This window comes from Cydia strobilella, chromosome 19, assembly GCF_947568885.1.
Source record: "Cydia strobilella chromosome 19, ilCydStro3.1, whole genome shotgun sequence".
Classification (NCBI taxonomy): domain Eukaryota; kingdom Metazoa; phylum Arthropoda; class Insecta; order Lepidoptera; family Tortricidae; genus Cydia; species Cydia strobilella.
Window position 1 is genome coordinate 11,623,403 of NC_086059.1, and position 27,869 is coordinate 11,651,271.

The 27,869-nt window shown below is 39.4% G+C and overlaps 1 protein-coding gene across 1 annotated transcript; it reads left to right on the top strand.

Moving 5' to 3' along the window:
- LOC134749907 (uncharacterized) lies at nt 1-27,751 on the top strand. Its single transcript, XM_063684915.1, has 3 exons — nt 1-161; nt 930-1,090; nt 24,807-27,751. Exons 2-3 carry the CDS (start codon nt 948-950, stop codon nt 27,592-27,594), a joined length of 2,931 nt encoding a protein of 976 aa, XP_063540985.1. The 5' UTR covers nt 1-161; nt 930-947; the 3' UTR covers nt 27,595-27,751.
- Nucleotides 27,752-27,869: the final 118 nt, after the last annotated feature.

The following is a 27,869-nucleotide window of genomic DNA, read 5'->3' on the forward strand; positions in this document are numbered from 1 at the left end:
TTTTGTAATATCTTCTCGTTTAGGTGTGAACGCAACGCAAAATTGCAAGCAAATACTTATTCGCTGATTATAAGATATACGTATGTGATTTAGTTGGTGAACTTGTGTGTAAAATGATTTTGTAATTTCCTGTTTGGATTGGCAGTCTTAGATTTTACTAGGTAAGTACGTGAAAATCAGCCATGGCGTCGTCTTTTTAACCAAGAGCGTCCGTAATAATAATTGTCAGTGTAATCAATTACGTTACGGTCCAGATAAATGGTTATTCGGGAATAATTCTGTACTTGATTGTACGTAGTTTTGTAACTAACCATGTAGAAAATCGCTGATGTTATATTTTCTTAGCCTTATCGATTTTGCAATAGGTAGGTAAGTACTCATCAAAACTCACGGCCGTAAAATTTGTTACATAAAATGAAATCTAATGAAATGAACATTTTATCGCAAGAAACGATTTAGACTGCATGGCAATGACTGTTGTATTTGTGTCATGGTTATGCAAAGTGACTTGCTGGTGGTGATAGGACCTTTAAAAACCTAGTTTACTCTATAATAGGTATCAGTATAGACAGTATAGTAACTGGATAAAGATGTTTCTGCTAATTACCACTCAAAGGTATACAAAATGTAAATACTATTGCTAAAAATAACCTTATCAGTCATAAAGCATAATTATTTCTAATGCATTTAAAGGTAACTAGGTAAAAAGGTGCAATCCTTTTAATGCTAATTTATACAAGTTTTAACTCGTCGGAAGCAGTATCTAATACCTACAAACTGAAACTAATGACCTAAAGGAACATGTTATCATTGATCATGGTATAAAAAAACCTTTTGTTTTAAGTTCAATTTAAAAACTGTCTTATGACATATGTCTAAGGCAAAGTATACAAATTAGAAAATGGACAGGCTGTTTCAACTTTTTCTAGGTACAGGAAAGAGCAGCCATGAGTGTCATCATAAGACTACAGAATCTTCCGTGGTCCGCAAATGCGCTGGACATTAGGAATTTCTTTCGGGGCCTCTCAATTCCAGAAGGCGGAGTGCACATCGTAGGCGGTGAACTTGGAGACGCGTTCATTGCCTTCAGGTAGCTATATCGTAATCATCACAAACATTAGATCTCATGGATATTTTCCTTGGAAATGTTTCACTGAAAATATTCCAAATATTTTGATCCTAAAGTACCTATAATATTAAGTAGTTGTAAGCATATTATATTTATACACATGGTATTTATAATAAATGAAAAAGGACTTCCCGTTATCAGAGGTTTTTACAAATTGAATCAACCATGAAAATTCAACCCTTTAACTATAGTATGATAACAATCATATCACTTCTAGTAAGGCAATAAAAACAATGCTTTTTCATAAAAGTAATATGTGACTTTTCAACCATAAGGTACCACATTGTTGCTAGTCGATAAGGTTGATTTCAAATTGAAGCTATATGGAAATAGCGCCTTATTGACAACCGACAATAAGTACCCTTTTGATTGAGAATGGCACATATAGTCACACATTAAGTGATTTATTGTATTATCTTCTCATTCTTATGATAGCCATAAGCAATGTTAGTTACAAATATTACTAATATGTGCCATTTTCAACCAAAAGGGTACTTATTGCCGCTTGTCAGTAAGGCCCTATTTCTATATAGCTTCAATTAGAAATCAACCTTATCAACAAGTGACAATACTACCTTTTGTTTGAAAACGTCACATATTGTTTATTATTTGAGCTATTTCATGAGAACTGTAATGATATAGGTGCAACTTATTATATGTATTATATATAAACGCTATAGCCGATACACAAATGAATAACAGGTTAAATGACCTCTTTCTAAGGATTAATAACCAAAAGCAGACCCTTATGGTAGCTATCTTATTTTACTAATTATTAAACAAATGGAATGAAACAAACTTGGGAGGTTTGAATTGAGAATTTATAATTCTACTTGATATCTGCGACTTGCAACAGTATTTAGTAGTATAGAAGCGATGCAGTTCTTCCTGAGTTTCACAGAATGTTGGTTGGTATTCGATTCTTTTTCTTTGTATGTAATTTAGCCATTGAGAAGAGTTCGGGAGCTACCTATAAACTGAGTTGTGCACTAAGCTATTCATCCATCTGGTAAGTATTTCTAATATTAAATCTTCATTGCTTGAGCAGGTTTATTGAATTTCACTTATCAAATTATTTTATATAGGATTGCTAGGGAGATGTATGTTGTTAATTCAATGGAAATGTAGGTCCTAATCAAATCACAAAAAAAAATTAACAATGTGAACATGAATTTTATAAAATCTCTAACTCTGCTCCACATTAGAGACAACATTAATTCACTGATGGAAAAAAAAATTTTGCACATCAAAAACGAATGTGTTTTCCTCAGGAACATAGTTCATCATAATCTGTCTGAACAATTTCTTATGCTTTTTATGCCAGATCCCTTTTTAAAAATTACTTATACTTGGTATTATATAAGTAATTTTCTTTCTTGTACATTTAATGTTATAATGTCTCAGTAATACTCAGAACAATTAGATAAACCTGTATTTGTTCTGCATTTACTACACTTTATAATAGAGATTTAATAATTAATATAACTAACAAAATAAGTCAGTGTTAACTAAAACAAATTGATCATTATAAAAACAACATCAACCAATAACAAGCAGGAAGTAAGAAACTAACTAACAGGAATAATTTTATTATTCTCTTCACTGAGCATGAAGCGATATCGTGACAATCTTCTACGACGAATTTTACCTACTTAGGCAGTTATCATATCACACTGGCGCCACATCCGGAAACCACATCAGGGGGCTTAGTCAAAATGGCAATCGTACATCGACAAACACCGAACGAAAAAGAAAAATGTATCCGGATCACGTAAAAATTTCCATACATTATTTAAGTTTTGATTGGCGTTTTATATTAAAGATTGTCACCTTAGCTAGGGCCCCTGATGGCGAACACACTAAAACTGAGAGTGTTTAAGGTAGTTCGTTTTCCATACAAAAAACAATTGCGGTTTATTAAGTCATTACACACTATTACTACATGAATGTGTGCGCACTGCGCATCTATCTACTTACGAATATTCGTTTGCGCTAAATTGATAGTAAAACTGTTTTATACAGAAAACACGCGAAAAACATTATTTTGGTGTTACACTAATTAAAAATATAACGTTTGTTGCGTGATTTCTGTATAAAACAAAGTATTTTATTAATTTTGCGCAAACGAATATTCGAAAGTAGATAGATGCGCACATATTGTTGTAGTAATAATGTGTAATGGCTTAATAAAACGCAATTGTTTTTTTGTATGTAAGTCGAACCACCTACTCCAGTTTATAAAATAAACGAAATAGAGCAAAAACAAGTTTTGTGTGAAAAACTTAAATTCGCTGTATTTTTTTAACTATCGTATCTGAAGCTACATAAACTAATTACAGACATATATATACCTTATCCTATTGTAAGTACAAAGTTTCAGAGCATTCTAGCTAGTCGTTTTAAAATGAGAGTGGAACTACGTTTGTATGGCGAACCGAGCTTGCCGGGGACCCTTAACTTTTATTAGTCGCTGTAATCTTTTCTAAATATTACCCAACCCATGGGTACTACATTACGCAAATCACAGGAAATAATATATTTACGTATAAACTGTCATAGAACGCTTATAGTCTGACAAAAAAGAGTAGATATTAAAAAGTAAAAATACTGTCCCTTTCAAATCAATACTAATATCCATACTAATATTATAAATGCGAAAGTCTGTCTGTCTGTCTGTGTGTTCCCTCTTCACGCTTAAACCGCTGAACCGATTTAGATGAAATTTGGCATAGAGATAGGTTGAGTCCCTGAGAAGGACATAGGATAGTTTTTATCCCGAAAATCATCCCTTAAGAAAGTAAAAAGCGGGGTGGAATTGAGATAATTAACGAAGTGCCTGCTAATTTGTGTGCATAATATGCTCAAATTTAGATTGCTATGAGATATTTTCTAGGCGCTATTCTTACTCTAGCTGCGGTTACTAAGTCCACGCAGACGAAGTCGCGGGCAAAAGCTAGTATTATAAATGCAAAAATGTGTCTGTCTGTCTGTTACCTCTTCACGCTTAAACCGCTAAACCGATTTCGTTGAAATTTGGTATACAGATAATTTCAATCCCGGGGAAGGACATAGGATACTTTTTATTCCAGAAGGGGATGAATAGGGGGGTGGAAATTTGTATGGGGAATCAATAACCGTTGAACCGATTGAGAAGAAACTTGGTATGGGGATAGTTTGAGCTGTGGGGAAGGATATAGAATAATTTTTATCCCCAGATTTGTTTAAAAATTAAGATACCCAAATTACTAATTCCACGCAGACGAAGTCGCGGGCAAAAGCTAGTCAATCTATATAAGAAAACGGGACGACACTACAGTATTGCCACTTTTTAATTTCTACTCTTTTTTGTCAGACTATAGTTTTGATACTATGTTATGTAAGTTACTTTTCTATGTCTAGTGCAATCGTTATCTAAGTTCTTTTTAACCCAGCGTCGCAATCGTTAACCCAGCAGCATCGGTCTTTGATTCATATTTTTTGTAAAATGGCAAACTTTCTACTATACTGCACAAACACGAATCTTAGTCTCAGGCTTATAAAGATCTATTATTCAGACCATTTTTCAGGCATTTGGGCTGCTTTAAATCCTTTAAACGCTTTACAACATAAACAAAAAACCGGCCAAGTGCGAGTTGGACTCGCGCACGAAGGGTTCCGTACCATTACGCAAATAACTGCAAAAAAATCACGTTTGTTGTTTGGGAGCCCCACTTAAATATTCATTTTCTGTTTTTAGTATTTGTTGACAATAGCGGCAACAGAAATACATCATCTGTGAAAATTTCAACTGTCTAGCTATCACGGTTGATGAGATACAGAGTACAGCTTGATGACAGACAGACGGACAGCGGAGTCTTAGTTAAATAGAGTCCCGTTTTTACCCTTTGGGTACGGAACCCTAAAAAACTACACTTGCACGCCAACACAGAAATAAATATACCATAGAAGACGCAAATGCATCTACTTCGCGTGTCCGAACCTCGACCAAGCGTCGAGGTTAACCGTCGCTCTTTACAGTCTACGCGCGTCAGTTGTTGCAGCCGGACGTCCGTGAAAACTTAAATAATGCTTCGTTGCATGATAATTAACTGCAACAGTCCAAAAATTGCGAGCACCCAAAGGCAAGAACATATTTCCTATCACAGATAAGTAATTTTAAAATTATATTACGCGTAAATCTTGTATGAAAAAATCGGCACGCTTTGTTTCAATACAAATCGTGGTATTTGCGTCATCTAGCGTATATATTAAATCTGTGCACGCCAAGGTCTCGGGTGCAAGCGAGTCAATTGTAAACCTTACTTGAAAGTGTGAAGATTACTTTAACAGAGTACGCCATTACACTTAAAGTTGTCCATGGCGCTGTGGGCACGACTAGTTACGACGCCTTAGTACCTACCACCAGTTTGGCACTGACATAAACGCTATCGAAAACATAACTTACTTTCTATGCATCTCGTTCGTACTCGCATATTAGTGCGAGCGAGATGTGTAGAAAGTAAATTACGTAGCGTAGACGTTAGCGTAGATGTCAGTGTAGTCTTGACACTGTCAGTGACTCATGGTACGGGCACAGAATAAGTAATATGTGGTATTTTCTATAAAAAGGGACCTTATTGTCGATGGCGCTTACGCCATTATAAACGATGCTCTGATATAAATACAATGTCGCGCGACGCTGTGCGGCGTAAGCGCCATCGACAATAAGGTCCCTTTTCATAGAAAATGCCAAATATTATCATACAGAACGGCCACGCACCGCCCCGCCCCGATTCGCATTACCTCGCCCCGCGACAGCAGATTGACGACCTTTTGCCGACCGCTCAGTACTGTTTTTGAGCAACTTACTCACACTATGACGCATGCTGCGTGTACAGACGTGCCGTTCACACATAGAAACGCAAGTGATTTTTGATGTATAGCGTGTCCGCCCTGTGGTACGGGTAAAGGTGTTCTTGGCGTTAACCTTTTCGACGCCGTGTCAAACACAAAAGCTGTCACACGGACGCCACGTCACCGAAGTCTCAAAACTGAAATTGAACTTTATGCACATGCACGTAGGTCTATGTTGCTCTGTGGTCGTTGACCGATTAATCCGTCTTTGGCGTTGGACCTGCGGTGCCGATATATCCGTCATTGGCGCCTAAAAGGTTAAAAAGGTTACCGATATTTGAAAGAGTTACTTGCTGGTGTAAAGTCAACGAACGGATCTTTATGAAATAAAAGTGATTTTATAGAGTACTGAAAATACTTGGCTACGGTGGGTGTCTTGCGAAAACCACGACGCTTATTCTTCGCTTGCTAATCTTGCAATTAATAATTAAGCTGTCTAGTAAACTTACTTAGGTCTGGATCTGGAGATAGACACAGGCAGGAAGGCATTATGAAGGTTAAACATGAACGCAGCAATTCACTTTAATCTTTTCTAAAATAATATATCATACAGATACAAGCTATTTCACGGCAAGAAAGTCTTCACGTAGAAGTACCTTGCTTCCACGTATTGGCATATTTGTTTGTTTGCTGAGTTAGCCAGGCGACTTATTTGTCCTGTCCAGGTGACTTACCTACCTGAAATTCATTATGAGATGACCTCTTTATAATAGGCTCTAGCTCTACACGTTTGCATACAATGCAAACCGGAAAAATGTCAACCCACAATATTTTTACAGTCAGGTACTTATAATTACATTTTCTGTCGGAACAAATCTTCATAAGGTTAAAACTTGCACTAATTCTTTCGAAAGAATAGCTGTAGGTATCTAATCGGAACTGGGTAAACAACTGACTAAAATTGATACCTACTATTTTACAATGGCGAATATTAAAGAAGGACTGAAATCTAGCAAATATTATTACTCGTTTCGTTTGATATTGCGACGAATGTAACTGGTATGCAAGCTCACTTGTGGAGGCGAATGGAATGAAAAGCAGAAAGAAGCCAATACCTAATCAATTTTTAGTTTATTTTATAAATTTCCTAAATTCTTCTACTACTAGGTTTATCTTTGCTAGTTTATCTCAGTTAAAAGTGGTTGGATGGTGAGTACATCGGCAGGTGTATTTTACGTTCTTTGGAACCTTAGATATATTTAAAATTAGAAAGGAATTAGTAAAATGATATAATGTTCTATAATATCTTTATAATAGCACCATCTTAAAAATCCTATAAATGGCAAAAAATCTTGGGTTTCTCGTTTGTGACAAAACACAGCCAAGTTTAGGGTTAAAACGTGTACCTCTAATCTCTACACTCGGGCACACTACCGCTTATAACTATTTGAGTAAGTATAAAGGCTTAATTACGAAGAATCTTAAAAAAAAAAACAAGCAGGAGTACAGGATCCAATTATGTACAAACCGCTGCCACTGTTTCTTCTGCAAATCTATCTAGCAGGTTATAATAGGTTTCCCTATATTTCACAAATTGTCTCTATGTAAGTTCGAGAAACTGTACCGTAGTTTTTAAATCCTCGACATTGTAGCTACAAGTTGAAAGCTAATAACCACATTAAAATTGCTTGAAAGATAAGAACGACAAATTACAAATAATGGATATGAATTACCTAATTAAGTAATAAGACTTACAAGCACATGCTGAGAAGCAAATATACCGGATGAGAATGACTGATTCTTTCTATGGCGGTTTTATGCTCGTTGCGAATTTTGGGTCAAATTCGAAAGGCATGCAGTCATCATATCCCATCCCAAGCAGGAGTGCTGGTGATACCACCAGCATGTGCGGCTTGGCATGCGAGGCTTGTGTGTCGAAACGGGAGCGCTGCCGGAAAAGAACATCAATCTCTTATAATTACATCTAAGACTTGCTTACAAAAGTTCCCTTGGTAAATCAAACAATTATGACTATCATTGTCATTTCACCTTGTTTTATTAAGGGCACATTTGAAATTTTGTGAGCCGAAGTGAGCTCCATTCCGGTTCATAGGCTAGGTAAGGTAGTCAAAGTTTCAGGCAAAAGACGGACGAGAATCAGCATCTGCGACAAAATAATACATTTTATCATGTTGTAGTAAAAAGTACATCTCCTTGATCCTTCTTCTCGATATGATAACATCTAGAGAGGACAATAATTTCAATCGTAAAGCCGATGTTGCTGGAATAACGCTTCGTATTTCTTCAATTAGTTTTAAACATCATCAGAATCTTATTTTTCGCAAGTGAATAAAACACGCAAAAAAAGAACAGGATTTATGACGATTAACTTAAGTGAAAACCTAAGACCACATCAGTCCTAAAGTAAGAAATTGCCTTTGCCAGGAGAAGGAAATGAGTCACGCTTCTCCAATGTTTCAAATTTGAGGGTTTATGGTCATTTGCATTTAACGCTACCTCTGGTAACTGATAGAAGGGACCTAAATAAATAGCATCAAGTTCTACCTACTAGTCTGCTTAACTTTGCAAATCAACGTTATTTTCTTGTTGATAAAAAAACAACTTCATCGCGCTTGAAGCGGTTAAAATCCCTAACACTCATAGGCCTAAACATTTTGAATTGTCTTTCACACGAGGTCATAGTTCCAATGTAATCACTACAACGACACAATTTAATCGGCCAGGAGAGCTGATGACCAATATATGGGATAACTTGGTAAACGGCATAATTTCGAAAGTCGTAAATATCTACTTAACTAGAAGCACATCTTCTTCGCCACATTGCAGCGGAGCGCATCGCCGCGGGGTTGTTACATTTACCTTATTGCAGGACACAAGGTACTCTCAAACTAAATTTGAAAACTACGCTCGTTTGTTATTGCTCTTCTGTGACCAGAAGAAGCAAACACTAGATACTATATAAATTATGCTGCTCTTCGATTCCTGCCCTGGGCACTGATGGATTTGACCACTTTTTATCTCTACTAATTCGTTGATTTATCTTACTTCGACGGGCTCATATCTGTGTGGACTCCGCGTCCGCCAGATGCCGACGCCGCCGCAGACGCCGACCGAATCAAAGCCGAAAATAATTTTAAACGTGTATTGCGCAAAGGGCACTTATTCTATGTAGGCAACCTTCGGTCAACCAGTGGTGAACGACGACGGTTCAACGGGGCCGATCTACCTACTAAAAATCACCAAGTTTGCCATTTCTCGCAATGTACCTACCTAATTATTTGCGATGTCCACAACAGTCTGCTCATCATTTAACGTTCGTAATTTTGAAAAGTACGCGCCTGCCAGGCGGATTTTTAACGTACCTATTCAATGCTGGGCGCTGTGTAAGTAGTATGATTTAACAGCAACAGTATGCGGGTTATACATAAACCAAGGATCTCATCACATGGATTCCAGCTTGTTGAGCTGGTCACATTTTAGTAGATACACTTGTTAGTTTTCACCAGGTCTTCGACTTGTTTTTAATTCTAGGTTTCGCCATCGATTCCACCAACCGGTCATCGTTAGTCGTCTTTGCATCTACGTTATACTGTGTTAGGTTGCTTATCCATTTGAATCTGCTCTTGTAAAATGTCATGGAATCGCCACTGATGCCGGAACTGCCATTGAAAATTCGATGTGAAACTACTGCTGTTCGGGTTGCGTTTTCCGAGACAACATTTATTAAGACGTTGATCGCTCTTTTGACTTTTAGATACATAATAATGTGATACGGCTGCCAAAGTTGTACGTACAACAACAGAAAGGAAAAAGGTACACAGACACACATACTTTAGTAGGTATGCTTTATCAGTAGTTGCGGACTTGCGGCACAACCTTTACTGTGTATATGCTTTGTTAGCACCACTATTCAGGGTTTAGTTAAAGTAGGTAGTAGATACAAATTTTCGTTATTGATGAGGATGACACTTCGGAAATTTGGCGATCAAACTGAGTGTTGTACGCGTGACCGGAAGTCATCAGATATTGAGGATTTTTAGGTTGAGAAATTTCTTTGGCCAGTCCTGCATGCGAAGCGACATGAATCATCATATGGCAATGGACGCGATTATTATAAGTTATTTTCACATCAATATTGGAAACCCTCAATAAAATTACCATCGCCCATCCGGAGCTAGATCTGGTACCTACCTTAAACCTACTCCAGAAGACTTCGGTAATCGGTAACCAACACGCTCGGAGTCTCTTGAAACCTACTTGGAGCACTGTATTCACAGTCGAAAGAGTTCAGTCTCTTCATGTTCAAGCTCATTCTGGGTCTTTTCTTTAGATTATTTAACTTAATAGTACCCGATTTTGGAATTAAGAGCGGTCTCGGAAATTGAATGCTATTTAATTTAATTAGCTGTAGAAATTGAGTGGTAGTGGTAACCACTATTCTATTAGTAGAATGTAACTGCCTAGGATAATTATAGCAGGAATATTATTGAAGAGAGCAATATCTTCCTGCTTATTTTCTATGTGGTAGTGGCGAAAGTTTTGCGACGGGTAGTAATCGATGACTACTCCTGCTCAGCGTCAAGCGCCCGCCAGCAAGTTCTTTCTGTACTACTGTCAGTGCGGTGATGCGGTCTTTCGATTGAAGTCAGAAAAATACAAATATGTATTTATAAAGTTCATGCAAATATAGCGTATTCAATTGTAATCTATTTCATGCTCTTGAATCTCAAATATTGGCCCCCAGGACCAGTAAAAGTGCTACTGGGTGAAACCCTTATTCCAAAAATTATGCGTCCATAAATGAAACTAATTCGGGTCGTAGTTTGGTGGCCATAAATGTTATATAACGTGGTCTTCTCATCCTGAAAACTGACTAAGAATGGATAACAGTAAACGATGAAGAGTATAGTAGTTTCAATAGATTTAAAACCAGTCATTTCTGTTTAGAAGGAACACTACTGCTATGAAATGAAATGAAAATCTTTATTTTCAAGCAACTATTGGCCCATAGATGACCTTAAAACTAGCATACCTACATATTATATATTATCTTAAAACTAAAAACACACAATTATGGCTGCAGTTCCCAACCCCGCAGTGTCATGGAGCCGGCCGCGGAACCGCCGGAACTTAACACTCTTCGGCCAAAACTCCTCCTTGGTGGCTATGGTGACGTGTGGTTTCGTCTGCTTCTGATTGTCCGATGTATGACTGAGGGAAACGAAATCACAAAGTTTATTTGTTACTCTCGATCTTAACATAGTTTAACATGGTACTTCGACGAAGCCGTTTAGACAGGCAGGGCAATCGTGCGGGATGCGAGGGGTGGGTGCTCACCCGAGCTGCATACATCGCCATTGTTAGTAGCTCGGTACTACGTACAGGGCTAGCGTGTTTTAGTTGTGTAAAAGTTTGTGCTGACATGACAAGGGTTACTGTGTTCTTTTGCGGTGTCGGCATTTACGCAAACATCAAAGGCGTCTGTCCACTGTTACTTTTTAGACTGTCGTATTATCGTCAATCTTTAATCTACCAGTAGGATCTACTGCGGCTCTAGTGAAAAGGGGATATACAAGTCTCGCGCAGGGCGGCAGGGCAGTTAAAAACGGGCATAACGACCATATAACACTTAACCCTTAATTCACCTGAGCCGTGCGCGACTTATACCCGTTTTCGCTAGAACAATTCACATCTCTTATCCGCTTATCCTCTCCCGTTCTGCGTTAAATGTGCTAAGCTGCTAAGCCATGTTTTTTTTATATCCCAGGTGCTAAATTTGCTAAAATGAGAAATTTGCTAAATTTGCAAGAATTGCCTCAATTTATCCAACTGTCATTTTAGTAGGTATTTATCTGGAAAATAAAAAATAAGGTTTATTATACAATACTCTTTATTGCACACCTCACATAGTTTACAAACTTAAGTAGGTAACTTAGTTCTATAATATACATGATGTAACAGAAATCAGGTCGTCCAAGTCGGCCAATCCTCCATACAAAGGCCAAAAATGTTTCGCGTCAAAAAAAAACTTCTACTTTTTCCTAATCAGAATTAAACGGATCCCCACTGTTTTTGTTACATCCTGTATACGAAGGCTGTATAAAAATATTCGTTGAGTATTCTCAATCTGCATTACGCGATTAAAGGCACTGGCTTCCTAATAGTAACAACAGTTTTATTTCTTAAGTAAGATCAAGGTGGTTAAGACCGTCATAGGTCAAGAACTCCCATATTTTGAATACGTACTTCGCTCAACACAGTCCGGAACTTGTCAGGAAGGAAGAGCTTTGTGTAAGTGCATTAGACATGTGCGCCGCGCCGGCGCGGCGCCGCCGCGCCGTAGACCCCACGCCGCCGCCGCCGCCGCGATTTTAAAAATTCGCGCCGTAAGCTAAATTTCGAAAAATTGAATTCACCGCTAGGTCGCGTACGACGGCGATCAAGGACACAGGCGGCAATTGACGCTTTCCTCGAAAAAGAGCACACCACGCGTGCAGTTTTTCTTTCGGAAATGATCAAGCGATTTGTCGACCCTACTGACATAGCTTCACCAGATCCAGTCACAATGCCAAGTACTTCAAAGACCGATACAACTTCCAGCCTTTTGAATAAACTGTCATTAAAACACAGCAGTTTCAGTTACGATGAGTACACAGATCCCGCTTTTCAGGAGTGCTAGAAATATCTGGCTACTGCGGTTTATTTGTTACTAGCTTTTGCCCGCGACTTCGTTTGCGTGGAATTAGTAATTTGGGTACCTTAATTCTTAAACAAATCTGCTTTTTAATCCGTCCTTTTTTCACCCCCAAATTGCTCCACACTATACATTTCCACCCCATTTTTTACACCCTTAAAGAAAGATTTCAGAGATAAAAGTTATTCTATATCCTTTCCCACAGCTCAAAATATCCCCATACCAAGTTTCATCTAAATCGGATTCAGCGGTTATTGATTCCCCATACAAATTTCCACCCCCCTTTTCACCCCCTTGAGGGGTGAGTTCTGGGATAAAAAGTATCCTATGTCCTGCCCCGGGACTCAAACTATCTGTATACCAAATTTCAACTAAATCGGTTCAGCGGTTTAAGCGTGAAGAGCTAACACACAGACAGACAGACTCGCATTTTTAATATTAGTATGGATTCTCTTCCTTGGATCGCTGCACTAGCCAGAGCTGTACTGGCAACACCTGCCAGCAGTACGCCCAGTGAACGGGTGTTTTCAGTGGCAGGATTGATTCTCAACGCTAAACGATCGCGATTAGACGCGAGTAAATAAAATTCAATCGCTAATAGGGTTCGAAACGCCGGGATGTATTATATATTCAATATACGCGATATAATCCGTTTTCATAGTTTTATTTCATGAATTATGAGACCTGTCAAAAAGCATGTAATTTATAATACGCACATAGGATTTGCAACTTGTGTAGCCTGCATGGCATTCTTGATGGCCTAGTAGAGTTTATTTAGCAGTTTAGGCTATAAGATGAACAATAATGATTGCATTATGTTATGTTGTTTTTATAAATATAGTAAAAAAGCTAAAAACTCCACTTTGTTTTTAATAAGAACCATCGAACAACACCCGACGACCTTGACGCCGGCGTGGTCCAGCCACGCCGCGAAAAATCTGCGGCGCGCCGCCGCCGCGAATTTTTATGGCGGCGCACACGTCTAAAGTGCATACAAATAACGCAAAAGTTAGACGCGAAAAAGGAGCTTCTAGACGGTACAGTGACCTTAGTCATAACAAATGGCAACGCGAGAAAGCAGACAGCGTATTGACGAGGAGAGATAGTAGGTACATCCTGTTTTGAGAAAAGAACTAATTATAGTAGGGGAAGTAAATACAGAAATTTATGGAGCAGTATGCGTTTTTCTCTGTCGTCGACGCTTGGCACGATTACACCTTGGCTCATACTAAGCTTATCTAATACCCTAGATGGCTAGGTACCCTACAAAAAGAAAGGCGACTCCGGCAGTCCAGTTCGCGCTCGGTTTCTACTTTCTACCTACCTGTAGCTATCAGGTATACACATAATACGTCAATGTTAACATACTCACATCGTACATCATAGACCTTTACCTTACCTACTATTTATGGGAACTGCAAAAGTAACTTTGTAATAGCATATATTTATATGGGACTATAAACTTACATATGCAGTTCGTAAAACTTTAAAATATCAGTATATTGTAATATTTTTAGGTTTTTTATGGCTCGATAAGCTAAAAACTACTTATGTTTAAAATTTGAAGCTTGTGGGTTTGCTAGAAGTACCTTATAATTATGATGATCGGTGAGTGAGTGTGTCAGTGACAAAACTAAGGATTTTTGACGTGCAAATAATTTGAAATAATTCTTAAACTACAAGTTCAAATTGAACGTTCTTGGGAATATATTATGCCCTATGTCACTGAAAATTCAGGGTTCTAGCTTTAGCCAGAACAAAGTTACAGGACGTTGAAAATGGCCTGAATGGCTTCGAGAAAAGGATGCTACGTACGGCCGTGTCTCTTTTTTTTGCTCGATTTGGCGGGAGCACTACCGGTGCCCCCAGATGCAAGTGACCAAAAGTTAAAAAGGGCATCTTAATAGGCCAATCTAATTAGATCCAAAAATAGTGTATTGAGGAATTAATTCCCAGCAAGCTGGAAGATATTTTTTCCCCTCACTAGCTCGGAAAGTTGTCTTTTATCCTTTAAAACAAGCGGGGAAAAACGAATTTTATCCACTAGTGGGGAAAGTAATTTGACCTTGGATGGAGCGTGTTTAAGTAGCTTGACAGATAACAAAACGTAAAACGCTCATAATAATGATTCGTTTGATATTAATTATCATTAAACAAATGCTTTGAGAATCTAATAAAAAATACCAAATTTAGCTTTTTTATTGATTTTATGTCATAAACCTTAAAGTTCCATAAGAAACGTTTGTTTTTTTAATAATGATGTTAAATATAATTCTGAACGCACAAGTTGAGTCGATGCAATTTCAAAACGCATCATTGACATTTCATACGTGATGCAGAAATGTCAACTATGTCAACAAATTTTTTACTTAAAAACTTCTCACGTAAAAATACAGAATTTCCAGAGTTTTTTGTTATAATATCGTAAAAAAATGAGTGATTTCAGTGATGAAGATGATCTAACGCCTGTGGATGTTGCACTTTCCTCGCTATAGTGAGGTGAAAAGTTTTGTGTTACGCACGGGTGCAAATGTATTTTATTTCTCGTGTGTTGAAACACTTGCTACGCTCAGGATTCTATTTTAGAATTTCAACTATAGAATCCTTTCGCTTGCTCGTGTTTCAATTCCACACTCGCGGGTCAAATACAACTTTGCACCCTTGTATAACAAATAACTATAACCCTTGATAACCCTAGACTAGTCGCGCCTCTCCGTGTAACGCGAGTGCTCGCGTAGGGAGCATTTTGCCGCTCATAAATAACATTATTTTTTGTTTCATATAAATAACTAAATCACTTTGGAATCAATTTTATGGGATAAAATAAATCAAATACTGTTACAAAATAGTTATCTCGTGTTTTTGAGTCCCTCGCTACGCTCAAGATTCTAGCTTAGAATCTTTCGCTTTCTCGGGACTTAAAATAAACACTCGCAAGAAAAACCAACTTTCCTCTCGTGTTGCACATACCTATATAATGTTTCACCTCAGTAGTGAGAACATATTAATCGGTTTATTTATCCCTAAAACGAGATATTTAACAAGAAAGGTGGGATGGCGAAACCTTTCTTGTTTAATATCTCATTTTAGGGATAAATAAACCGATTTCTAATAATAATTTACGGAGCTACACTGAAGGTACACTAAAAGGTACATTTCGAAATAATGCAAGATTTCATAAGGTCCACCCGCCAACCTGACGTCAGGATGGCGGGTGGACCTTGTTTTGAGCCTAGCTCGTTTTAGGGATAGATATACCGATTTCTAATAAAAGTTTATGGAGGTACACTATAAATACATACATTTCGCGAGAAATAATGCAAGATTTCATAGGTCCACCCGCCAACCTGACGTCAGGATGGCGGGTGGACCTTTTTTGTTAAAAATCTCGTTTTAGGTATAGATATGCCGATTTTTAATGAAAGGTTACGGAGGTACACTGAAGGTACACTATAAATACATACATTTCGCGTGAAATAATGTAAGATTTCATAGTTCCACCCGCCAACCTGACGTCAGGTTGGCGGGTGGACCTTTTTTGTTAAATATCTCGTTTTATAGAGAGGTACACTGAGGTACACTGAAGGTTATGCTTATGGCTTATGTTTATAAATATTTCGTTAAAATCGCACAGGTCCACCCGCCATCCTGACGCTCACTAAAAGCCGCCACTGAAGTAGTTTGGGCCTCGACCAAGATTTTAGACATTCATTTTTTTTTAAGCGCCATGCACTTACACTTACAACCGGTTAAACCTAGAGCAACTCCGCAGCAAGCTCGGCCGAATTTCACCTTTCCATACAAACGGAATTTCGTTCTCATTTTAAAACTATTCTACTCAGAATCTTGAGCTCTTTCGATCCTAATAGGAGAAAAAATGTCCCAAAATTTTATTTCAATGCCAAATGCTTGATGACAAATTTTTATTAGTGGTATCAAGTATCAATCGATCAGGTTTGTTTTTGAGATCAAATGTCTATATGGGACCCATTGCATTAAAAAGCAATACAACAGTCAGAAATGATAGTCAAAGTCCGACAGTCGTACTTCACAAGTATAAAATTTTGAAAGCGGGCCATCCTAGGAACAGGGCCATTTTGGCGGAGGTATCTTACTCGACTAATTTAAGAAGGTTCCCTGCGTACATATTATTAGCAATTAGTAACAATCATAACTCGATCGGTTATCATACATTACCGCACGAGTGCGATAATATTATGAAAAAGCACGCGTGCGTAATATTTCGTATTATGAGCCTAATAAAAGCGGTTCAATAAGTTCCACGTTACGGGCATGTGTGTTGAAAAAATATAAAAATTCACTAATTTAAAAACAAGAAATAAAAAGAAAAGAAGAAGAAATAAAATGGCCCAATATTGCCATGCCGCTCCATAATTATTTTCCATCGTATTTTTACGGAATGTGTCATGCTATTTCAGTCAGTCTCGGTACAAAAAGTAATGAGGTTGACTGAAGTAGCATGACAAATACGAACGTTTTCGAGAAACTACGATGGAAAACAATTATACACTAGATACATCTTACTTATTTGGGCGATGATAACATTAAGGCCCCGTGGGTTTAGGTCTTCAGGTTCTTTATTCACTCTCACTGAGCGTAAGCGATATATGGCTGTGCGTGCAAGGGATCGGGGAATTCGGGGATATTATTTTAAAAATTATAACAAAAAACCGGCCAAAGCATACACGCAGACTTCGCAGGGGCTCTTTGGCAGAGGTTAGCTGGGGCACAGCTGCAGCTGTGTTAAGGACTATTGAGAGACTATTCAAATCTAAAACTACTGAGTGAAAAGAATCGAGTTTAGCTGTTGGATTATGTATGGTATAGAAAGGATGCCAATCTCTTATGGCAGAATTGTTGCAAAAGTGACCGCTTTCAGCTTTAAATAATAGTTCCTAATCTCTCCGGTGGCGCTAGTTAGGCTCTGGGACATGAGTATAACATGAACCAATAAATAACCCGACCAAATTACGTAGGTTGTTTTTGGTAGTATTTCGGTATATGGTGGCGCCGCCTAATTACTGTTTTTTGATGGACACTTTTCATACATAGAGATTTGGCTCCTTTATATAGTCCATGTGTTGGATGAAAGACCGGACGCCTGCGTAATAATAGTAGATTGTTAACCAAGGGATGAAAGACACTTTCATTTCTGCCGAGGTATTTTGTCGCTCGAACGCAGTGGGAGCGCCAATAGTCCAAGGCAGAAATGATGCCTTTCGCCCGAGTTAAACACTCTACTTTTCATTTCGAATACGAGGAAAGTAAAATGCATGTTTTTTTTTAAACATGACTAAGTATACATTTTTATAGTATTTCTTGAGGGTACTTTCAATTAAAAAATCAGACAAAAGTATCGTTATTTATGAAATAGAGTCAAATATCAGAATGAAAATTGTAAAACAAATTCATTTAAACTCAAATTTCAATTGCTTATCGTAAAATTAAAAAAAAAAAGTACTTCGAACGTAAAATGCTCTAGTGCAGAAACGTATCATTTTCTGCACACCTTTTAGAACAACAATGACCCTCTTTCAGAGCATGAGATATGAAAACTAATAAAACGTTATCCAATTTTATTTCCGGCAGACGGTGACGCGCCCTCTACAAGGCGGACTCTCATAATAAGCGCTAAGTATCTAAGATGATTCGAGTTCATAGAAGGCTATCTATGAGTGGAGAGGTGTGACAGCACAGTGCCATTTGCACGTTCCAGGGTTAGCCAACTAACTCAGTTAGTTAGTTGGCTAACCCGGGAACGTGCAAGTGCCCCTTAGCCAACTCTCCACTAATGTTTCATCAGTGGTGGTATGGACACTGGCCCAACCAATAAGAATAAGCGACATACAATCGGAAAGGTTCTTTTATATACTCCATTTTTTTTGCATGGAGAGACTTGTCAAATCTATGTTAAAAGAATTTGTATGACACCAAAAAAAAGCTAAAGAAGAATTGGGACTGCCTGCCATAGAGTTTTACAACTTAAAATAACCTATCCGGTGACGTATCGCTTGCCCTTATTGGTCAAAAGGGCAAATTAGCCCGCCCTCCTTTGTATCGGGAATCAATAACCGCTGAACCGATTTTGATGAAATTTGGTATGGAGATAGTTCGAGTCCCGGAAAAGAACAAAAAAGTCCCTTAAAACTGAAAAGGGAGGTGTAGGTTTGTATGGGGAATCAATCTATCTACATCTTTGATTTAGTCGAAAATGATATTAAACTCGACTTAGAACCTAAACTTAAACAATGATTAACCTCAGACGTCACCGACGCTAAAAACCCTCCCCACCCCCCAAAAATCTGGGTGGCTCCACTTCTTAAATACATCTTAGGAACACAAAGATTATTTAATTCTGCCAAAGGAAACCTTTTTTCAGTCAACACCGTATTAGACCTTTCTAGGATTCCGTAGTCAACTAGGAACCTTTATAGTTTCGCCATGTCCGTCTGTCTATCTGTCTGTCTGTCCGATGCTGTGCTCCGTGATTGCGCGCGCTGTAATTGGGCATGGATATATAAATCGATCAATCGTAGTCGTAAAACAAAATCTAAAAAATAAATTGGGGATGTGTGAACACGTAAAGTGGGGATGTAATTGTTTTCTCGCTTCAATCCTATAGTGTGGGGTATCGTTGGAAAGGTCTTTTAAAACGAATACGGGTCTTTAACAAAAAAAAAAATATAGTCAATATTTTCGGAAATAATCGCACCGAAAGAAAAAAAATTGTACCCCACCCTCCATGAACTATGGGTACAAAAAATATGAAATAATCGTGGAGATAGAGCTTAAGAAAGACGTTTAAACGAAAACTATAGCGAACATTATCAGTTAAGCCGTTTTCGATTTATCGCAAAAAGTCTTCCTTTCATAGTAAAAAGACGTACATGCCACACTTAAACGTTATTACGACATTAAGTAGGTTTTTAAAGTTATTTGGAATAATTAATGTAAATAAAAAGTAAAATATAAGATAAAATTGCGCATTTTACGCATCCAGTTGTTATTATATTTAAATTTTCTAAAACAATTATGTTCGGGGAGCCCAAGAGGGGATTTGTGTAGTTAATCGAACGCATCAGATTAAGATATGAGTGATATCTTGCTACCCCATGGAGTCTACCTTAACCACTTTTAGTCGTCTATGTTGAGCGGTTGGTTGGCGGGGGGTTCAAAAAATCGCTAAGCAAATTGTGGCTTTGGTCATTTTAGTCCAAATTAATGCTATAATTGTGCTACCCATTAGTAAATCTGATGATTATTTGTACGCATTTCCTTAATCTGACGGTTACAATGTCAAAATCGGGCGTCAAACTTGTGGTCATCAGATTAAGGAAATGCGTACAAATAAGTGTCATATTAGGTTATGGAAAAATTATAGCATCCACTTGGACCAAAACGACCAAATCCATAATCTACTCAATCAATTTTTTTAACACTCCACCAACTCCCGAAATTTAAAAAAATTATGGACGCTTTCCTGCTCGCTGAAAAAAAAACTTTATATAACCTTTTTTTCTTCTTATCATCTAATCTTTCGATTCCAATAGGTCACTACGACGGCGACGCTCGAGTAACTACACATTTAGCATCGTCGGCTCCCCAGCTATTATGTCGTATGAGTAATGCCGTTGACTATTGGCAGTTTTAAAAAGAAAAAGTAAAAATAAGAGGCAAAATCATTTAAAAATTACTGCAGTTTGCTAAAATTGTGTTTTTTCATGAATATTCCAATGTAAATGGCTTTAGGTTATTTATCTCTAGACATGCAAAATCTCCGATTGCAAGTAAGTCCTAAGGAAAAAAATCATGGCCATACGTTTATTAATTTTCAACACTTGCTCAAAACGACGTTTTTATTCCACCGATTTTTGGCTCATAATCTATACTATAAGTATACCTATTATAACACTCGTGCTTTTTCATTATATTATCCGACTGAGTTAAGAAGGTAGGCTGATTGCTAATAATATGCATGGAAACTGAGCCTTTTTAATTTGGTCGAGTAATACATTTTTTTAAACCAACTATTGGGTTTCAAATGTTTAGTTCAAAGAGGTTTTATCTCACCAAACACAATTTATAGATTAAATTATCTTGTAAATTACATTAATGAATAAACAACATTTTCCCCTCACTAGCTCGGAAAGCCGTCTTTTATCCTTTAAAACAAGCGGGGAAAAACGCATTTTATCCACTAGTGGGGAAAGTAATTTGACCTTGGATGGAGCGTGTTTAAGTAGCTTGACAGATAACAAAACGTAAAACGCTCATAATAATGGTTCGTTCGATGTAATAAAAAATACCAGATTTAGCTTTATTTAATGATTTTAAGTCAAAACCTTAAAATTCCATAATAAACGTTTGTTTTTTAATAATTATGTTATTTTATATAATTCTGAACGCACATGTTAAGTCGATGCAATTTCAAAACGCATCATTGACATTTCATACGTCAGAAATGTCAACATTGTCAACCAAATTTTTACTTAAAAACTTCTCACGTAAAAGTAAAGAATTTCCAGTTTTTTTGTTATAATATCGTAAAAAATTTGTGATTCCAGTTGATGAAGATGATCTAACGCCTGTGGATGTTGCACTTTCCTCGCTATAGTGAGGGGAAAAGTTTTGTGTTACACACGGGTGCAAATGTATTTTACTTCTCGTGTGTTAAAACACTCGCTACGCTCAGGATTCTATTTTAGAACCACTCGCTTCGCTCGTGGTTCATCTATAGAATCCTTTCGCTTGCTCGTGTTTCAATTCCACACTTGCGGGTAAAATACAACTTTGCACCCTTGTATAACAAATAACTATTTATCGATTTGATCTCCATCCGTCGGTTAGAAATACGAAAATATTAGCTTTTTTACTTTTTTAGGGTTCCGTCCGCAAAGGTTAAAAACGGGACCCTATTACTAAGACTCCACTGTCCGCCTGTCACCAGGCTGTATGTCATGAACCGTGATAACTAGACAGTTCTGTTGAAATTTTCACAGGTGATGTATTTCTGTTGCCGCTATAACAACAAATACTAAAAAGTACGGAATCCTCGGTGCGCGAGTCCAACTCGCACTTGGCCGGTTTTTTTAATTGGCTGTTTGTCGATTTCGTTCGCGCCTTTGCCTTGCGCGCACATTGGAATCGTGCGTAAATAAAAATAACGCGCCAGCCATTTTCCGTATTTGTCATAAAATTAGAATAGTTTTGCATGTTTTTAGTTTAATATTGACGAAAATGTAATTTTCAAGCATTGAAAATGAAGAACACAAACTAAACGCTGCCAGTAATACTAATAGAGGCAAGAGCCGAGAAGGATAGTTTTTTTTTATGAAATAGGAGGCAAACGAGCAGACGGATCACCTGATGGTAAGCGATTACCGCCGCCCATGGACACCCGCAACACCAGAGGGGTTGTAATTGTGTTGTTTTACCATTAATAAATCGGGTCAAAAATAATCAACGGCATATGAAACTTTTATACAATGGAAAATCAGCAAAAACGCCCAGTCTTTCTTGGTAAACGTGTTGGTAGCTTACTTCAATAAACTGACGAATAAGTGCCTACAAGCCCAGCACGCTTTGGTGCAATTATTCGATGTTAAAACTGTAAGCTACCATTTTGAAAATTGTACTTTTACTGTTTTGACAAAAAACAAAATCGGGTTTATACATTTGAAAAAATTTTTTTTCTTTGAAGTGGGTTCAATAAAAAATTATTCTAGTCGAATAAAAGCTAGAAAAACACTTCTTCATAATGTCAATGTCAATGATGTCACAGAATTAATAATATAAAAGTTTCGAATTCCATTCCTTACTTGTTGCTTTTCTTATTTTTTCGCAACTGTATTAAAAAACGTCGTTCGATACACGTGCGGAAATGTCATTCTTATAACACACTAATAGTAATGACATACTTTCCGCACTAGCATCGAAATGTACTATTTCACCAGACCAGCTGGTAAAGGCTGTCTTGATTGTTCAAAAACTGATGAGAAAGTTGCATTTTATTCACATGTAATGTGAGGCAAAGTACCTACTTATTCAAATGCAAATTTTGAGTTGTTTTCTTATGTTTGCTGGTAGATTATTTTTACCTTTAAACGAGCAATTCTTATATATATATAAATATTGACCAAAGCCTGACGTGGGAGAGCCACATCGAATACCTGTGCGGAAAACTAGGGAGTGCTTGTTTCGCCTTAGGTAGGCTGATGACTGTTCTCCCACGACAGGCAGTCCGCAGCTGCTACTATGCCAGCATACAGTCTATTGTACAATATGGGCTTGAGCTTTGGGGACGCGCAGCTGATTGGCAGCGTGTTTTCCGGCTCCAAAAACGCGCCGTAATATCCTTGGCTCGAGTACCATGGCATGAGTCGGCAAAGCCACACTTTACCGCCTTAGGTATCGTCACATTGCCGGGTCTCTTAATACTGCAGACAGCAGTGTACACACGGGAGAATCTAGATAAATATCCCAGACGGGGTGAAAAAAGCGACCGTGTAACTCGCTACGGTCACAAATTAGCGGCAGTGCCACGTAGATTAGCCAAAACGGCTAAATCTATACAAGTCATGGGCCCCGCTGTCTACAACAACTTACCAGCATCCATAACTGATGCGCCTAGTCTGGTGAGTTTCAAGGCAAAACTCAAAAATTGGCTTATTGAGCGGCCGTTTTATAGTGTCGAAGAATATCTGACCTCAAAATATGTATAAATAAGTTAATTATGTAACAAAACTAAATGACGTTAATAATAATAATTAAGTAATAATGCTGTTATAATGATATAATAATAATAATAATTGATTTCATCCATTTATATTTCCGAAATGTACATATGTAAATCTTGACATGTAATTTATATTACCAATAAAGTATGAGTATGAGTATATATATATAACGGGGATCTCGGAAACTTGCTACATGGGGGTTTTCGGGGGCGAAAAATCGATCTAGGTCTTATCTCTGGGAAAACGCGCATTTTTGAGTTTTTATATGCGGTCTCCCAGATATTTGACTTTTAAATGATGGAGAATAAATGTACAAGGAAACACAAATAATACATGAAGACAGAGGTAAACAACAGTGATGATTCTGAATGATAAATAAATAAATATTAAGTATAGGGACATTCTTACACAAATTGACTAAGTCCCACGGTAAGCTTAAGAAGGCTTGTGTTGTGGGTACTCAGACAACGATATATGTAATATACAAATACTTAAATACTATCATCACACAAATAAATGCCCTTACCGGGATTTGAACGGGATTTTAAGGACCAAAAGGTAAAATAAATGAAATTTAATCGCGTTAGGTCCGTTAATGACATTAATTATGCTTTGATTTCGTTTGATATTTTACAGTTAGTATTTTCCTTGTGTTGGTGTGGTGAAAAATTTTATGTTTCACTCGGTGGCAAAATTTGTTTAACCCTCGTGCCTTACAACCCTCGCCACGGTCAAGATTCCATTTTCGAACCACTGGCTACGCTATTGGTTCAATTTTGGAATCTTCCGCTTGCTCGGGTATCAATATTAGCACGAGAGGTTGAAACAACAACAACTCGGGTGAAAGGCATCATTAACAATCTACTCCCAAAATCCCTTTCAAATTTAATCCCTTGGTTAACAATCTACTTTGACACGTGACTGACGTGACAAAGCGCTTGCGTACATGAGTCAAATACCTATGCAAGGTAATTAATATTTTAATATGATAAACGAGATTACACAGGGCATAACAGTAAACTATAAAAAACAATAAAAAAATATTATAAACTACAAATAAACTTAAGCTTTATAAATAAAAAACGTCTCCCAAGTCACTGCCGATGGGCAGTGTGCCCAAAAGACTGTCCGCATTGCCACGTTGGATGGCAATGCTTATCCTTTCAGCAAAATACTGGCCAGCCCGCTGGTCAACTGTGTAATTAAATGCAATTAATTACTTTTTACTCAAAAAATAAGATGTATTTACAAGGTAGGGGTTACAATTCTGGTTGATTCAATATGTTACCTAACGCATTCATTTTCTTATATTCTTATGACTATACTGGTAGGCGCTGAAAGCACTATTTTATCTACGGTCATATTGTTACAGTACGGACGAGGATGCCCGCCAAGCGATGATGCTCGATTGCGGAAAAATAAAGGAGATCCAGGTCAAACTACTCCTGAGCTCTCGCTCCGAGATGCACAAGGTCATCGAACAAGCGAGACAGACGGTGCCGATCCTCACGCTCACGGCTCCCGCCCCGGCCCCCGCGCCGCCGCCGGCCCCCGTCCTCCCCGCGCCGGTCACCGTCACCCCGACCATCAACCCTTTCTCAGCCGCTCTAGGTAACTCCATGTCAGGCTTCGGCATCCCCGGAATTGGCAATCCTAACGAGATCCCGCAACCCGCTGTCATTGAACCACCCGCGCCGCTTGTAAGCCCCACTGAAATTCTAGATGAAGACGACAGGACAGAAAGGAAACGCAGCAAGGAAAAGGATAGACGGCGTTCGCGAACGCGATCCAGGTCACGTGATAGGGATCGGAAGGACCGTAAACGGGATAGGCGCGACCGATCGCGCTCACGCGAGAGACGCCGTAATAGGGATCGCAGCCGCAGTCGCGATAGACGAGATCGTAAACGGGACAGGAAAGACCGCAGCCGATCGCGAGACCGATCTGAGAGGACCTCGCCTCGCCGCTCCCATGATCGTCGCAACATTCGCAAGAGTCCTGATAAGACGATCAATCTTGTTGACGATACCCCCGCGCCGCCGCCGGCGCCGATGCTCGGCAATGCGAATCAAGGCAATCCAAACATGCAGCAAATCATGAACAACGCCATCGCTTCCATGCAGGGATCACCCAACGCGATGGATTCGCCGGTAAACAGATTCAATGATCCCACTATCAATGACGCTTACAACAAACTGAGTGAACTGGGTAAAAAGCGTAATCCTAACGCCTTCCAGGGTGAGCAGAATGGAGGAAACAGATTTGCAGGCGGAAGAGGCGGTGGTCCTCGAGGTGGCGGTAATTTTAGGCGAGAGGGTCGCTCTCGCTTTGAAAACGATCAGCAACACACTACACCAGACTGTTGCGTGGCCATCAGAAACGCGCCCAACCATACCAGCTACGGAGACGTCCGTCGCTTCTTCCCATTCCTCATCGACAAGCATGGAATCAAGATGATTAACGACAACACCGGCCGTCGCACCGGCAACATCTTCGTGAGATTCTGCGATCCTCGCTCTAAGCAGCTCGCTTTACAACGGAAGAATAACGAGTTGAAGGGCGAGATGGTCGTAGTAGAAGCGTTAGATGATGACACTTATGAGAGCGCAGCGGACTCGTACTTGCCATTCCGAGATGGTAACGCTCCCGAAGAGAACCAACCACGCATACCTCCCCCACAACAAGCCCCTATTTGTAGCGTTCTGCGTCTCTCAGAGCTTCCAAATTTTGTCAAAGAACACGATATCATTAAAACCTTCAGCGATTTCTCTCTACTTTCTATCATGCTCAACGACTGCCGCATGACCAGAACTAAAACCGCCTTCGTGCAGTTTGCAAAGCCCGAAGACGCGAGAATGGCGATTGAAAGGCGGAACAGTTACGCATTCGGAAAAAGACTGCCTATTATCACAGCTATCACTGACGAAGAGTATGAAAAAGAAAAGACTATTCAGAGTGAAAAGATTGATTTTCCGAGTCAGAACGAGCCGCCGCCTATAGAGCCGGTGGAAGAGCGAGGGCCTAGAGACCCGCGCCAGCGGAGATTCGAAGGCGCTCAGCCCCAGGAGCCCCCTCAAGGCCAACAGCCAGTACCCTTCTTTACGGCGCCCTTCGTTCAGCAGCAACAACCCTTCGCTAGCAACTTCTCTCCGACGCCGCAGTTCGGCGGATTCCCTGGGAATGGTGCCATGGACCCGCGCACCGCCGCCGCCAACTGGGCCAATCGTCCCGGCCTCCCTAACCAGATGCAGCCTCAGATAACGCAAGGACCCGACATAGAAGACGAGCTCGACTGCGTGCTCATGAAGGGTCTGCCTTGTGACGCCACGGACCGTACTATAGTAAAGTTCTTGTCTGATACAGGCGCGGTACCGGCCCGAATCCATCTCATGCTAGATCCCGCCGGCATCCCTTCGGGCGATTGCTTCTGCGAGTTCCGTACGGCAAGCGAAGCGCGCCGGGCGGCTTCCAAACACGGACATAATCTTGACGGCTGCAGAGTTACTGTCGATTTAGTGCCACGCGGCGTCGTAGAGGAAGCTCTAGAAGGGCCTAAACAGCCTGATCTAAGAGACGGACTAATGGATAACGGTCCACATGGAAACGGTCCTCCGCAGTTCTTCGATGGTCCGCGCGGTGCCAATCGCGGCGGCTTCCGTGGCAGAGGAGGATTCGATCGCGGCGGCTTCGATCGCGGCTTTGACCGAGGCGGTTTTGATCGCGGCGGTTTCAACAGAGGTTTCGACCAGGGCAGGGGCTGGAACGACCGTGGGCGTGGTGGTTTCGACCGTGGGCGCGGTCGCGGCGGTTTCGACAGGGGTCGCGGTCGCGGCAGAGGTCGAGGGGGCTTCGAGAACGGCGGCCGCGACACGCGCGACATGCGCGAGGATGACGACTCGGCGCTGGAAGACTTCGGCGCCCCGGGCTGTGTGTTGTCTTTAGAGAACGTCCCGTTCCGTGCTTCAGTCGACGATATCCTCAGCTTCTTCGGCGACTTCGAGCTTACTCAGGATGACGTCATAAGACGTTACAACGAGCGCGGTCAACCGACGGGCGACGCGAGGGTCGCCTTCCGTACGCCGTTTGACGCTCAACGCGCGCTCAACACCCGCCACATGGGAACCATACAGGACAGGAGAGTGAGCGTGACGCTTCTCTAGCGCGGTGACAAGGGCTCGGACTCGGATTCGAGCGACGAGCGGATCTACACACTTATGTAAATATAGTGGAATAGCAGTGTGGACAGACTGATATTAATTGTATGGTTTACAACGTTGATTCATACAAATTATGTGAAGGTCCCTTTAGACATTACTTAAGTCTTTTCAGTCTTTTTATCAAGACTCACCGTTGAATTTTTTTAAGTCAACCGCTGATATCCTATACAAATGTCAATTTTCAGTCTGTTTCAAGCTAAATTAAATCATGTCTAAAG